The 14,620-nt window shown below is 45.8% G+C and overlaps 2 protein-coding genes across 3 annotated transcripts in view; one reads left to right on the forward strand and one right to left on the reverse strand.

Moving 5' to 3' along the window:
- On the reverse strand, nt 1-13,881 carry PLEKHJ1 (pleckstrin homology domain containing J1). Of its 2 annotated transcripts, none has more exons than XM_069962503.1 (6): nt 13,650-13,881; nt 5,929-5,996; nt 4,462-4,528; nt 2,998-3,088; nt 941-992; nt 1-854 (listed from the first exon to the last, which is right to left on the reverse strand). In XM_069962503.1, the coding sequence occupies exons 1-6, from the start codon at nt 13,741-13,743 to the stop codon at nt 789-791; spliced, it is 438 nt and encodes a 145-aa protein (XP_069818604.1). In that variant the 5' UTR covers nt 13,744-13,881; the 3' UTR covers nt 1-788. The 2 variants fall into 2 exon arrangements, with proteins under 2 accessions (XP_069818604.1, XP_069818603.1); XM_069962502.1 differs by having other exon boundaries at nt 929-992; nt 13,650-13,877.
- The window catches only part of SF3A2 (splicing factor 3a subunit 2), a 19,096-nt gene continuing 18,346 nt past the window's right edge, over nt 13,871-14,620 (forward strand). Inside the window, exon 1 of the mRNA XM_069962501.1 lies at nt 13,871-13,967. The gene's annotated coding sequence lies outside the window, so the exon portion shown is untranslated. The remainder of the gene's footprint in view (nt 13,968-14,620) is intronic.

Here is a 14,620-nt window from a genome sequence, read left to right on the forward strand (position 1 = left end):
TAAAAAAAAAAAATGTTTTTTTATTAAACATATTTTTAAGAATTTGTGAAGCTTTGTTACATTTTCAATTTTAATCTCAGACAACACCGTGACTAAACAGATGAAGAGTGTGGTAGTTTGTTGTGTACTGACAAGAAGCATCTGTCAGATTATTGTATGTCTCAGTGAATGAGCTATGCTGTGTGGGTTTTATCCCATTATCTTTTGGTTTTAGTTTACATAGTGTTTATTATACTACATATGCCACCAGATAAAGAAAAAATTGTGACATCACAACCAGCAGGCTAGTCCAAGAATAAAAAAATCAGTCTAAACATTCACTTGAACCTACAGTATGTAGTAGCTTTTAAACTTCCCAATAATGCCATAGAATTTTCTATTGTATCTATTCTATAATATAAGGCCTGCTGTTCACACTTCAGTGTTCAGCTCCATTGTATCACAATGCGAATGTTATATACAGCAAATAGACAACTGGAAATGTCAGTGCGGAAACTACTCATAGAAATGTAAGTGCCCATGTATCTTTAAATTAAGACTCTTTGCGTAATAAAAGCATCCCCCCATTTCAAGACAAACAACTGTAGGACAAGAAAAGAATTATTGGAAGATTCTCACACCTAGTATAACCTGGTTCGCCTCAATCCTTCTTCATTTGCCTCGTAATCACTCAGCTTGAGGCATGTGGTCAGATAAAATCTACAGATCATACTGCCAATGGAGTTAGGTCATCACGCACAGTCCAGGCTAACAGACAACAGTTTTGCTTGACAGTGACAAGATAGACATCAGATGCTTGAGGGTTCCAGCTGAAACCGAGATTCCTCAGATATTCCATATTGCTCTAAAGGATCCTATATGCACAGGCCAATATAAGTATCTTATCAAATAGTAATGTTAAAAATGCCCCCCCATACCATTAACTCACCTTCCCACTAACCTTCAGAATTTCATTTCTATAAAACAGGAGACTTTTCCTCATGAACTCGTAACTGAAACACAATAGCAAACACTCAAACACACAACATCAAATTTATAAAACTTTTTCTTTCAACGGACACACAGATCTCTAGATAGATAGCCAGAAGTGACAGAAGCTCTTCGGTAGTCAAGGATGGTAATGACAAAGATAGCTGAGATCTCGGTCCAGTTACAGGAGACAGGCTCCATTATAAGTCTATGGGGATATCTCTTGCAATTGGATGAAGACTGCAACTAGCCAAGGGAAGAAAGGTCTAGGTGCACACTTCTCCCAGCTAATTCCAATAATCAGTAAGGGTCTGAACACTAAGACACCTGTCAATCAAAACAAATGACAAAATGTCCAGCACAGCACTAACCAGCCAATCACAGAACATAAGCAAATAGCTGAAATGTAGCAGCCAATAGAAACTTTGGCTTTCACCCAAAGCCTGACAACATTCACGCAGTCACATGTTGCCTATTGGCCAATAGAAGATGTAGAAGATGGAAGGTCCTTTTGCCTCACTGACAAATAATTTCCACAAGATTGTCATGGTAACCGAGCAATTTTCTTTACCATTATAAGGCTAGGTTTACATATATAAGTTGCATCCATTTCAGTTTTTTTTTTTTAAGAAAAGGCATCAGATTTCATCAGGTTTTCTATACTTTTTTCAATAAAACCATCTGTTGCGATAGTTTTTTCCTCTACATACAGCGCCCATCCATTATAGGGGGCAGCAGCACAGGAGTAGACTGCCCCCTGTGAGGTGTACCGCTAAAGCAGATAGACTACTTTAGGGGTACACCTTACAGGGTGCATCTACTATAAGGTCAGCTGATACAGAAGACAGCATCAGAGCCGGTGAACTACTATGGGGGGGGTGGGGGCAACTAACATCAGTGCCCTCTACTGTGGGCAGCAGGACATAAGGACATCTACAATACGGTGCTGCCCCTCCTGCCAGGGGCCACCTTTCTTTGGAGTGTCGGCTGCAAAAGCCGGACGGTGCACATATGCATGCGTTGGTACCAGCAAGGCCTCCGATGCGGCGGCACTATTTGTCTGTTGTGTGCTTTGAACTGTCCCATTGAAAACAATAGGATCAGTTCAAAGATGCATTTACCTCTGGTGCTTTTCTCATGTGCTGGAGGGAAATGCCCAGCACCACTGGATGAGTGTAAACCCGGTCTAAGGCTGCTGTGGATGTCACTGTAAAGGGGACGGCCCCAAAGTCGCCCTTAACGCGAGGGTATCAAGGGTTAAACTTTTTCTTAAAAAGAAGTCAGTTACAGGGGTGCTCTTTCAAACACTATATATTTTCCCCTGGAAATGCACTTCTAGTTTATTTAAAGGACAACTCCCACAAAAATTTTTTTTTGCTCATTTAACGCACATTACAAAGTTATATAACTTTGTAATGTGGTTAAATACCCGGCCTGGCCCCCTTCCCCCACTTTCGGACCCCCGACCCCCCACCCCGGAAGTTAAGGAATGTATACATTACCTATTACGATCGTCACGGTCCTCTTCTCCGGGGCGGCATCTGGTGACGACGACGTCAGAGCTGGGGGCGGTCCGGGTCTTCTTCCTCCTCGGCGTCTTCATGCAAAGTGAATGGGGATGAAAAGGCTGCTGGTGCACATGCGCACCAGCAGCCTTTTCATTGGCTGGAGCGCATCACATGGCTTCCAGCTTGCTCAGCCCTGATTGGCTGAGCTTGCTGGAAGCCATGTGATGCGCTCCAGCCAATGAAAAGGCTGCCGGTGCGCAAGCGCACCGGCAGCCTTTTCCATCCCCTGGACCCGGAAGTTGGAGACATCGCTGGATGACGGACGGCGGCGACGGAGAGGCGGACGGCGGGCGAATCGAGTGGCGATCGTCACCGGAGAGATGGTGAGTATGGTGTCTGTGTGTGTCTGTGTTTTTTTTTTTTTTGGGGTCCCGTGGGAGTTGTCCTTTAATTCTATGCTTACAAATTTAGAAAAAGTAGCTAATATAGATATTTCTTTTATATCTGATGTAGTGCTCACCTTGCATTAGTCAGTGCTTGTATCCACTCATCCCGCTGTTCCCGACTGCTGCATTCAAACATGTACTTCCTGTCTGGCTCATCAATGAAGGCTGAAAATTAACATACTGTAAGAACTACAAACAATGAAATAGCCAACTGAAGCTGGTTATAGATGTTACATGTTACTCCAGCTAAATCAGGCTGCATTTACACATACAGATAATTGACCAATTTATCTGGCAGATTTTCGAAGCAAAAGCCAGGAAGAGACTATAAACAAATATCAGGTCATAATGGAAAGACTGGGATTTCTCTTCTATTAAAATCAATCAATTTTTTCAAAAATCTGTCAGATAAATTGGTCAATTAACTGTGTGTGTGAACTTGTCAGTATGTCGGCTGATTGTTGTCTTCTTATACACAGAGGGGGAGATTTATGAAAGGGTGTAAATATACACCTGATGTAAACTGCCCACAGCAACCAATCACAGCTCAGCTTTCAGCTCTGGTAAAATATAAGAGGAGCTGTGATTGGTTGCTGTGGGCAGTTTACACCAGGTGTATATTTACACCTTTTCATAAATCTCCCCCAACGTGATTATCAGCCGTAACGGACGATAATGTCTTCATGTAATAGAGCCTTTCCAGAGAACCTGCTGATATGTCGCAGTAGCTGGGTCCCTCGGTAGTACATAGCTATTAGTTTAACCCCTGTCCTCCCCCGCATTGTTTGTAAAATCACTAAATGCTCTTATGCACATTACTAGCATAAGAGTATTTAGGGAGTTGTTCGGTGCCAGAGAGCATCTCCACGCCCCGCCCAGCCCGCCCCCTCCGGTCCTGCCCACTATGCATATTCATAACTGCATAGTGGGCTGTAAACACGGCTGCGCAGGGAAGCAGTTTCTGCCAGAGACAAGCTCCTTCCCGCGCAATCGTAAATCCCCTGGGCCGCTGCCGGTCTTCCCGGAGGTTGCTCAGGACGTAAGTATAAGTCTATCTTAAACTTAGACTTACGTCCCGAGGGACCCCCGGGAGGATCGGCGGCGGCCCGAGGGTTCACGCATGCGCCAGAAGCAGCCCATCTCCGGCGGGACTGCTTCCCTGTGCAGCCACAGTGTATACAGCCCACTATGTAGTTATGAATATGCATAGTGGGCAAGACGGGAGGGGGTGGGCTGGGTGGGGCGCAGCGATGCTCTCCGGCCCTGAACAACGCCCTTAATGCTCTTATGCTAGTAATTTGCATAAGAGCATTTAGTGATTTTACAAACAATGCGGGGGAGGACAGGGCTTAAAGTAATGGCTATCTACTACTGAGGGACCCAGCTCCTGCGGCATATCAGCAGGTTCTCTGGGAAGAACCTGCTGATAGTGCCGCTTTAAGTGTGGCTGGGGTGGGGACCAGAGATAAATTATTATGTATCCAATATGAAACCTTTTTACATATTATATGCCTATATTATGAATATAGGGTACTTACATATTGAAAAACTTTTCTCGTCTTCCTTTTTCACTATACAGTGTTCTAAAAGAAGTGCTCCAATGGGCTGTAAGAATTAAAAAGAGATACAACCTTATAGCTGAATAAGGACTTTAGAGGGGAACTATCAGCAGGTTAGACAAATCTAACCTGCTGATAGCTCCCTTTTGCGCACAGGGCGCCGAGGAGGAAGGCAAGCCCTGTGCGCAATAGGGGGCTATCAGCAGGTTAGAGTTGTCTAACCTGATGAAAGTTTCCCTGTAAAGTGATACTGTATCCACCAACCCAGCCCCTGAAACTGCTGGTACTGTCCAATTGATGAGAGCAAGTTCTTTCAGGTTGTGTATAAAATGATCTTCTAATCTGCAGCAGTTGAGTCAATGAGGCAAGGCTTAGAGTTTCTATACCCTAGACAGCCTCATTGACTCAGATGCTGCAGATTAAAAGATCATTTTTTTCCTAACTTAGGCAACAGGCACATTTTAAAAGACACAAGCGGTAAGGACTTACTGTCATCAAACAGATTATCTGGAGTATCTGAGGGGGTGGGGTGGTGGATACGGTATTGCTTTAAAGCAGAACATTTAAATGTAAAGGAACATTTGACCCAGGTATAAAAGGGGTTATCCGGTTAACAAAAACTATATTCTAAACAATCCCTGTTCCCAATACCACACTGTGTCTAATAGTCATGCATAACCTTGCACGCTTTCCTCATTTTTTTTTTCTTATCCACTCTGGAAGTGTAAAATCCTCTACTCTGGGTCCACTCTGACCACGCTCAGCTCCCTCTTCCACCCTCCCTTTGTAGGCACAGGACATCTCCTCTGGGCTCCTCTGGGCCATGGTTTAGCTGTCTATTGACTTGGTTACCCGACCCCCAGGAAACATCATCTCCATGCACCTGTGCTGCTTCCATAGACTTACATGTGTCCCTGAACCTAGGTTTCTGTAATATGAAAAGTTCTCACTCTGCTTTTTGTCAGTAAATGGATGCAAATGTACCTGTCTTTGTTTCTCAGCTCTACATATTGTAAGTGTTATGGATGTTCTTACAGCCTGGATGAAACTAGAATGTTTTCATTCACAGTAAGCAAGCAGAGATCTCGACCTATTAGACTGCCCGATAATTGGGCAGTAAGGGCTGCATGAACATTAGTGGGACCGCCATGCCTGTGATTGGCTGATCGGCCTGTCAGCTGCTGGGACCAGGAAGCTGCAGAGCACAGGAGAGAAGACCGGAAGATGGGAGAGGTAAGATGTCAGATGTTTAAGCAATCCTCAGGTTGATGCCAGATGATTTTAGGTCCAAACCTAAACCAACGAATAACCGATAATTCTTTCATCGGCTGATCGTTGTCTCATAAACAGAGCGATAATCGCCCGGAATCGGCTAATTATCGCTCTGTTTGATAGGGCCCTTAGAATCTCTAGGATGAAGAACTGCACTGGCTTACATTTACCCACCTCTTCTTCATCTGCCCGAAAGTAAAACAGAAAATTCACGACCAATTTCACCAAACGCTTCTTCAGTACTGAAAATAAGTAAATAAATAAAATAAACACACATCCACATAAGGAAGAAAGTGTATTTAAGAAAAACAACATTTCTATTTATACTAAGTATATCTTTCTCCTACATAGGGGGTACAGGTGTGCAGTACAAAGAGCTTGTATACACGATCACATTGAACTCCCCTCTATACATTTGGTCACATTTTACTGGTCAACTTGCAAAAGAATGCATTTTACTTGTGTTGAGACCATAAGAACTACAGCGTCCGGTCTACCAAAGCCGGAGCTGGATGCAAAAAAGGAGAATTTTAAATAAAGGTAAATTATAAATGTATATCAATAGGAAAATATTTTTTTCACCCAGAATACCCTAAATTATTTTGTAACAAGGCTCTGTGAAAAGGGTGATTCCTCCTGGCCTTCCCTTTCTACCTGCCCCTTACCATAGCTGGGAAAGTCACAGTTCAAGACATAAAGACATATTGCATTAAAGTGGCACTCCAAATGGACAAGAAAACCATTGTACTACTTGGCTGTACCTGGTACTGCAGATCTCTGCAGCTCCATGCCACTGAAATAAATGAACAAAGTTGCAATACCAGAGACAGCCACACAAAATGTATAGAGCTGTGCTTGGTAAAAGGAACCCTCATTGAGGCATCACAACCCATTAATCAGCGGATCTTAAAGTTGACATAACTTAGATGTTAACTGATATCCTAAGAATTGCCCATCAATATCAAAGTCCCAGAAAAGTCCTTAAAGGGGTTATCCAGTGCTACAAAAACATGGCCACTTTCTTTCTTTCAATGAATATCAATAGAGTGGGCCGGCCAGATCAGTGCTTGAAAGGGAGGGAGGGGCACAGCTTAACGGGCACAGGATTTCACAACTAACAACATGGGAATGGCACCAAGGATGAAAGTAAGAGACATACCGTAATCCTCAGCGCCCTGTGCCCACTTATATTTGTCTAACCTGCTGACAGTTCCTTTTTAAGCTCCATTCACATTAATGGAGCAGAGTTGCAAAACCCCATCCAAACTGCAGACAATAGTTAAGGTGTCTCTGGAAAAAAAATGTGGACATGTTTTCTAAGGTTAGATAACCCCTTTAAAGGGGTATTCCCATGTCAACTAATATAGTTATACTTTAAGGGCTTGTTAAAGAGTTACTGTTAAAAATGTGAAAATCTAAAAACGGTAGATGTGATAAAGTTTGCAATTTACTAATTTTTACAACTAATTTTTTTTAGTTATCATAGGAAACATGGCACTTCCTGTTTTTTGACTTTTTTTCCCCAAAAGAATCTAAACACAGGAAGTCCCAAGTAGTGATGTCACGATACCAGAATTTTGAGTTCAATACCAATACCAACGTTTTTATTTCAATACTTGATACCATTTCAATACCTAATAACTTATAAAAAAACCCCCATAAAAATACAAATTTTGAGGGAGAATTATCAAACATGGTGTAAAGTAAAACTGGCTCAGTTGCCCCTAGCAACCAATGAGATTCCACCTTTCATTCCTCACAGACTCTTTGGAAAATGAAAGGTGGAATCTGATTGGTTGCTAGGGGCAACTGACCCAGTTTCACTTTATACCATGTCTGATAAATCTCAACACCCCCCCTAAACTGCAGCTATAAATTTTACACTGTTCACTGTGTGATACATCTGACATGTTATCTATATTATTCAGCTCCTACTATTACAGTGATACAATTTCTGTTCAACAATTGCTGTGCTCTGACTCCCATAGCTTTCTTATCTTTTGGCCTGTAGGGCTGTGTGAGGGTAATTTTTATGCGCCATGATCTAAAGCTTTGATTGGTACCATCTTTGTGTAGGTTTGCATATCTTTGTATATTTGTTACATTTTGATTACTTTTAATTACATTTTATTTCTGGGATGCTTAGCTGCCGTATCTAAGTCTGCCTGGCGTTATACAGTCTGCTGAGATTCTGTTTGATCCTACCATGAATGTAATCTCTAATGTATCTAAGCCTTTCTGCTGGGAAGGGGCTGCCTGTGTCATTTCTAATGTGTGGTGTGCTCAGGGCCGATTCTAGGTTTTCTGCTGCCTGAGGCGAGAATTGAAATGCCCCCCCCAAATTAATAAATAGTTAAGAAATCTATGTAGCCAACTGCATAAACAGATATATACATATATAGATATGTACTAGTAGCAATATACAGCATATATATACCAATAATGAATACATTGCACGGATATATTCTTTTTATGGCGTTCACCATGCAGAGAAGTAATGCCGTTTTTCTTTATATAGTTTCTATAGTTCACACTATGGAATACGCTCAAAAATTTCAGAGTCAATGGGACAGGTGGAACTTTAAGTGGAGTCTGCCGCACTGTCTCCGCTTGAAATTTCTGTGTGAACATACACTCATAGTTATATATATTCTTCTTTAGATTTTTTTATTTGAAAAATAGGGAAAAGTAGCGATTTGCATTTTTTATACAGTGGATTCATTTTCACAGTACACTGCACTAATAATGTAAGTAGTGTATACTAATTCTTATGGTATTATTACAGTGTGCGGCTATAACTATGGATTCTAGGGGTTTTCTATTGCTTCTATTGCATCTAGTAGATGTCACATCCCAGGCCAGCAGTGAAGGGGTCAGGAGATCAGGCTGTACGGGAGGGTACAGGGCACACTGCTGTGGTGCTGGGCCTTCCTCTCTGCTTCAACACAGACAGCCAGCAGCTAGGAGACAGCCGCCCCCAGTGACTGGCCTGTCCATCTCTGAGGGAGAGAGGGCCTGAGAAGGAGGCAGAGGGGTATGAAGAGGCAGAGGTGCCTGGAGCTGTGCTTGCAGACCGGATGCAAGCTGAAAGTGAAAGTAAGGGATTGTGCTGCCCCCTAGTGGAGTAAAGAATCTGCCTGAGGCAGAAAGCTCAGTCTGCCTCATGGCAGAAACTGCCCTGGGTGTGCTGCCCAGGTCCTCAATATAAGCGGGCTGCTGTACTATATGGGATGCAGGCACCAATAAAAAAAAATAGCGGGCTATATATAAAAATATAGCCAGTACATAACATACAGGGCAGTACATAACATATAGGGCAGAGGGAATAGCTTTGCCAAATTAAAAATGTAAAACCTCAAAGATTCTCAGGTAGCAGCTTATTAGGAAGGCAGCAAAGACCAAGAATAAAAGCCCTATTCCACCAACAGATCTGATGACAGATTATCTGCCAAAGATTTGAAGCCAAACCCAGGAACAGACTATAATCAGAGAACAGGTCATAATGGAAAGACTGGATTTCTCCTCTTTTCAAATCCACTCCTGGGTTTGGCTTCAAATCTTTGGCAGATAATCTGTCGTCAGATCTGTTGGTGGAATAGGGCCTTTAGACATGGAGCATTATTACTGGATAACAATAACCTGTTATCACTTGGAGGCTGCAGGATTCAAGTGCTGCTTCCCCATTGACAAGTTGGATTAGCCATGCTGATAATGTGTAAGCCAAGAGTAATATCCATATTGCAACTGTAAGTCCCATCCAACCAGGATCACAGGGCCATAAGATGGAGTCACTGTGACTTATTAGATCTGTGGTGAATGGGACCGGCAGCTGTAACAAAAACACAAATGCTAGAGACAAAAAAAGTCCATTAAAGCCATTGATGAGACTCATCTCCAGCATTGTTTGTCACTACTGTAGAAAGACTAGTGATGTGAATAAGTAAGAATCCATTATGTACTTTTATCTTTGAGCGGGGAGAGGACAACAACGGGACCGGGCAGCATGGAGCAGCAGCTGATGACCCGGGAGGTGAAGGTTCTGCACAGCAGGGGGCAGCACACAGAACATGGCCGGTGCTCAGGTAGCCGTGTTCTGTGTGCTATACTTTATGTTAAGCTGCTCTATTGCACAGCTTAAAGTGTCACTGTCGTGAATTTTTTTTTTGCAGAAATCAATAGTCCAGGCGATTTTAAGAAACTTTGTAATTGGGTTTATTATCCGAAAAATGCATTTTTATCATGAAAAAGCAGTTTGAAGCTCTCCCCCCCTGTCTTCATTGTTCTCCTATGGAGAGAGCTAAAGAAAAGACCAAAACAGGACAACAAAGAGTTAATCTACAAATCCCTCACCCGTTATCTGTTCTGACCATCACCAGTGACCTGTCTGAGCTCAGATTACAGCTGTCTCCCAGCTATGTGCCTGTAATCCTCTGTTATCTGCTTTCTGCTGCCGGCTAACTCCCTCCTTCCTCCTCCCCCCTCCCCTCTCCCTAGAACAGACAGGGGACGACTCCTGCAACAAGTCACAATTTTCAGATTTTTCAGAGTGGATGAAAAAGAGGAAGGAGGGGGGGACCTGGGAAAAGGCTTTTTACATGCAGATAATGGCAGATTTGGCTAATAAACCCAATTACAAAGTTTCTTAAAATCGCCTGGACTATTGATTTCTGCAAAAAAAAAAATACGACAGTGACTCTTTAACATAAAGTATCGAATACCAGGAAATCCTGGTACAGAACTGTTTTTGCACCTGGAATATCGATGATAGTACCGATATTTCGGTGCATCGTGCATCCCTAGTCCCAAGTCATCTGCGCCCTCACAGAGAAGGCAGTCATTTGATTGGACGCATTGAGCTGACACACGCTGTATGGGTGGGACTTCACATGTTAAGTCTTCTTTTTTTTTTTTTTTTTTTTCCCAACCAGCACAAGACTAAAAAGCTGACTTCAGGAGACTGAACAAGGATTGTATTATCCAGGTCCAGTCACGACAGCTGACTAAACACTGACCAGTATAAAAATTAGTGCCTCACACACAGCGCCAGAGATTTCACTAATACGTACCGCTATGAGATATCATTTTCCTACGTTTTCTTCATGGTCCTAACTATTTTATCCTTTATTGCTTCATAAAGTTCCTGTAAGCACTTATATGTAGATGTAAAGTGGTGCCTTGGATTACGAGCATAATTCGTTCCGGGACCGTGCTTGTAATCCAAATCCACTCAAAGTGACTGTACCACCAGGCCCAGGCAGACCCACCCTTAGTGGGAGGAAACCACAGCCCCTCTATGATAGGGTTCCATTGATTCTAATGGAGTCACGTCATGGAGGGGCTGGAGTTTCTTCCCACTAAGGGTGGGTCTGCCTGGGCCTGGTGGTACAGTCACTTTAAACCAAAGCAAATTTTCCCATAAGAAATCATAGAAATGCAGACAATTGGTTCCACACCCCAAAAATAATGATTTATTATTCCGAATAACATGTAAAACAAATGAAACAAACATTTAGAAACAGCAGAATATGTGATATTATAAGTTACTGTACAGTAATGGAGAGGATGGGAAACACAAGGGCTGACAGAGACTGCAGGGAGCATGAAGGAATGAGCAGGGCAGATGTGGGCACAGTATAGCAGCACTCACTGTCTGTGGAGAGAGGGGTTACAGCTATGGAGAGATTGTCTCCACAGTCCTGTCCCCTGATGTAAGCCCCAGCCTGAAGTAGATCTGCCATGATTTGGAAGGTGAGGGAGACTTCCCGGGTCAGAGTACCATGCTGTAGAGCCCGCTATGCAGACCATGCCCCACTCGTGCTCCCACCCAGTACAGTGAGCTCTTAAACCAAAGCATTGCTCTTAGAGAATGCTCTAAGCAATATATATTACTATGAAGTGAGAATGCCAGAAACTACACCTGCAGAGTCATCCAGTGAAAACCTTTTTCTTTCAAATCAACTGGTGTCAGAAAGTTATATAGATTTGTAATTTACTTCTATTTAAAAATCTTAAGTCTTCCCATACTTCTCAGCTGCTGTATGTCATGCAGGAGAAGTTTCATTTCCAGTCTGACTCAGTGCTCTCTACTGACATCTCTGGCCCAGATAGGAACTGTCCAGAGAAGGAGAGGTTTTCTATGGGAATCCCTGTAGAAAACTTCTCCTGCTATGGACAGTTCCTGACACTGTCACTGTCAGCACTGTGTCAGACTGGAAATGAAACTTCTCCTGCATGACATACAGCAGCTGATAAGTATGGGAAGACTTAAGATTTTTAAATAGAAGTAACTTACAAATCTGTATATAACTTTCTGACACCAGTTGATTTCCGCTGGATAACCCCTTTAAGGGTACAAACCCACTTGCCGGATCTGCAGCGAGTCTCCTTGCTGCGTTTTTGCAGCGAGACTCGCTGCAGATCCCAGTCCTATACTTTCATTAGCAGAGAAACTCGCAGCAGGGATGTACATAGCCCCCCGCAGCCCCGATCGCCCCCAGCCCCATGATCGCCCCCCACACCCCCCGGCCGTACCATAGCCCCCCGCAGCCCGTGCGGCCAGGGGGCTGTGGGGGGCGATCGTGCGGCCGGGGGGGCGATCAGGGCTGCGGGGGCCTATCGTACGGCCGGGGGGTGATCATGCGGCCGGGGGCGATCGGGGCTGCAGGGGGGGCAGGCGGGATATACATTACCAGGTCCCCGTTCCTGCTTGCTTCGGCGGCTCCCGGCATGTTCCGTCCGGCCAATCAGTGCACTGCCCCGCCGCAGCGCACTGATTGGCCGGGCGGGCCGTGAAGACACCGGGAGCCCCGAAGCAAGCAGGAACGGGGACCCGGTAATGTATAATGTCCGGCGGCTAGGGGGTTAATGGGGAGGGCTGCAGACAAAATCGCAGCAGGGATGTACATCCCTGCTGCGAGTTTCTCTGCTAGTGAAAGTATAGGGCCGGGATCTGCAGCGAGTCTCGCTGCTAAAACGCAGCAAGGAGACTCGCTGCAGATCCGGCAAGTGTGTTTGTAACCTTAGGGTACAAACACACTTGGCGGGTCTGCAGCGAGTCTCCATGCTGCGTTTTTGCAGCGAGACTCGCTGCAGATCCCGGCCCTATGCTTTTAATGGCAGACAAACAGGTGAAGTATATGCTCCAGCCAGCCGCCCGCAGCCCCGGCCGCCCGATCGCCCCCCCCGCAGCACCGATCGCCCACCTGCAGCCCCCATCGGGGGGGGGGGGCGATCGGGCGGCTGGGGCTGCAGGGGTGCGTGCGAGCGATCAGTGCTGCGGGGGGGGCAAGCGATCAGTGCTGCGGGGGGGGGGGGGGGGGCCTGCGATCGGTGCTGCTGCGGGGGGGGGGGGGGGGGGGGGGGGGGGGGGGCGTGCGATCGGGGCTGCGGGCGGCTGGCTGGAGCATATACTTCACCTGGTCCCCGCTCCGGCTTGCTGAAGACATCGGGAACCGACGGACCCGGGATCAGGTGAAGTATCAGCTCCGGCAGCCGGGGGGTTAATGGGGTGGGCTGCAAACAAACTCCCAGCAGGGATGTACATCCCTGCTGCGTGTTTGTCTGCCATTAAAAGCATAGGGCCGGGATCTGCAGCGAGTCTCGCTGCAAAAACGCAGCATATAGACTCGCTGCAGACCCGCCAAGTGTGTTTGTAACCTAAGGGTGCCTTCACAACTACCGTATCGCAGCAGATTTAACTAAATGAATGAACACAGCATTAAATACGCACTGTCAAATCTGCTGCGGATCTGCAGCGGATTTTCTACTGCGATACGGTAGGTGTGAAGGCACCCTTAAGATCAGAACAATGAAAGACACAATTCTCCATAGTGGCTGGGGGGGCTCTATACCTTCCTTCATGTAATGGGGTAACTGGTGTCCCCGCAGTCACTCACCGCTGCCTTTCTTCGGGCCCCTCATACTCAGCTCTGCCGCTTTCTCCGCTCTCTGTCTGGAGAGGGACAGCAGCTCCTTCTCGTTATAGCGCATGCTGTGCACATGGCAGGCCCGGGGCCCTGCTGGTGGGGAAGAATAAGCAACAAGCGCCCCGCCACAGCCTCATCTATCTGCGGCACACCGCCTGCAGACCCGGAAGCCGATCGTGTACTATTTGTTCATATCAATAAAGTTCTGTTGGGGATGACGTCACATCCGGCTAAGCAACGCACTTCCGAGGAGAGCGAGGGAGCTGAAAAAGTGGCTGGCGTGACAAGGTGAGAGAGCGGCGGAGCTTATTGGGGCTTTCTGCCTAGTTGTGTGATGGGCCGTGCGGCTGCGCTCTGTCTGGGAAGATGTCGGCATCATTAGGTTCGGTGCGGACGGTGCTCAGAGCGATAGGTGTGCTGCACATGGAGAGCACACAGCCGGCCGACTCACTGTGTTGTACTTCTGTAGAGCACGCTCCTGCATAGCATTGTGGTGGTCCAGCAGTACTATGCACACACTATGTCTCCTCATAGCAGTGTATGGCCGGGAGGGATGTCAGCGTGTGAAGATAGAAGGGCTGATACGTCCAGTCACAGGGCCCACAGAGATGGCCGCACCGGGTCATTAGTATACCGAGGATACCGGGCTCCGGCTGTAAAGCTATCGGCAGGGGCCCAGGAGTCACACCTCCGCCTATCGGCTACGTGTCCTTTGTGGGTAACATGCAGAAAAGAGAGAATCCCTTTATAGAGGTTGTCTTCATAGAACTCCTACCTGTGGAGAGGGGCAATGCAGTCCTGTCCTGCAGCCCCCCGCCCTTTGGACTGTATATAAGAACAGGGCTGCTTTTAGGGCCCCAAGAGCTCAGATATTGTACCACCACATATTCAAGTGACTGTACCACCAGGCCGAGGCTGAAGCACTGGAGGTGGGCCAACCC

This window comes from Dendropsophus ebraccatus, chromosome 3 (assembly GCF_027789765.1).
Source record: "Dendropsophus ebraccatus isolate aDenEbr1 chromosome 3, aDenEbr1.pat, whole genome shotgun sequence".
Classification (NCBI taxonomy): domain Eukaryota; kingdom Metazoa; phylum Chordata; class Amphibia; order Anura; family Hylidae; genus Dendropsophus; species Dendropsophus ebraccatus.

Bases quoted from the DNA above. Each gene is read 5' to 3' on its own strand.
- PLEKHJ1 (XM_069962502.1), bottom strand. From the start codon at position 13,743: ATGCGCTATAACGAGAAGGAGCTGCTGTCCCTCTCCAGACAGAGAGCG. The intron at 993-2,997 runs GTGAGCACTACA...ATTGTGTTTCAG, and splicing joins CAAGCACTGACTAATGCAAG to TTACGAGTTCATGAGGAAAA. The intron at 855-928 runs GTGAGTTAATGG...CTGTGCATATAG, and splicing joins TTCTGAAGGTTAGTGGGAAG to GATCCTTTAGAGCAATATGG.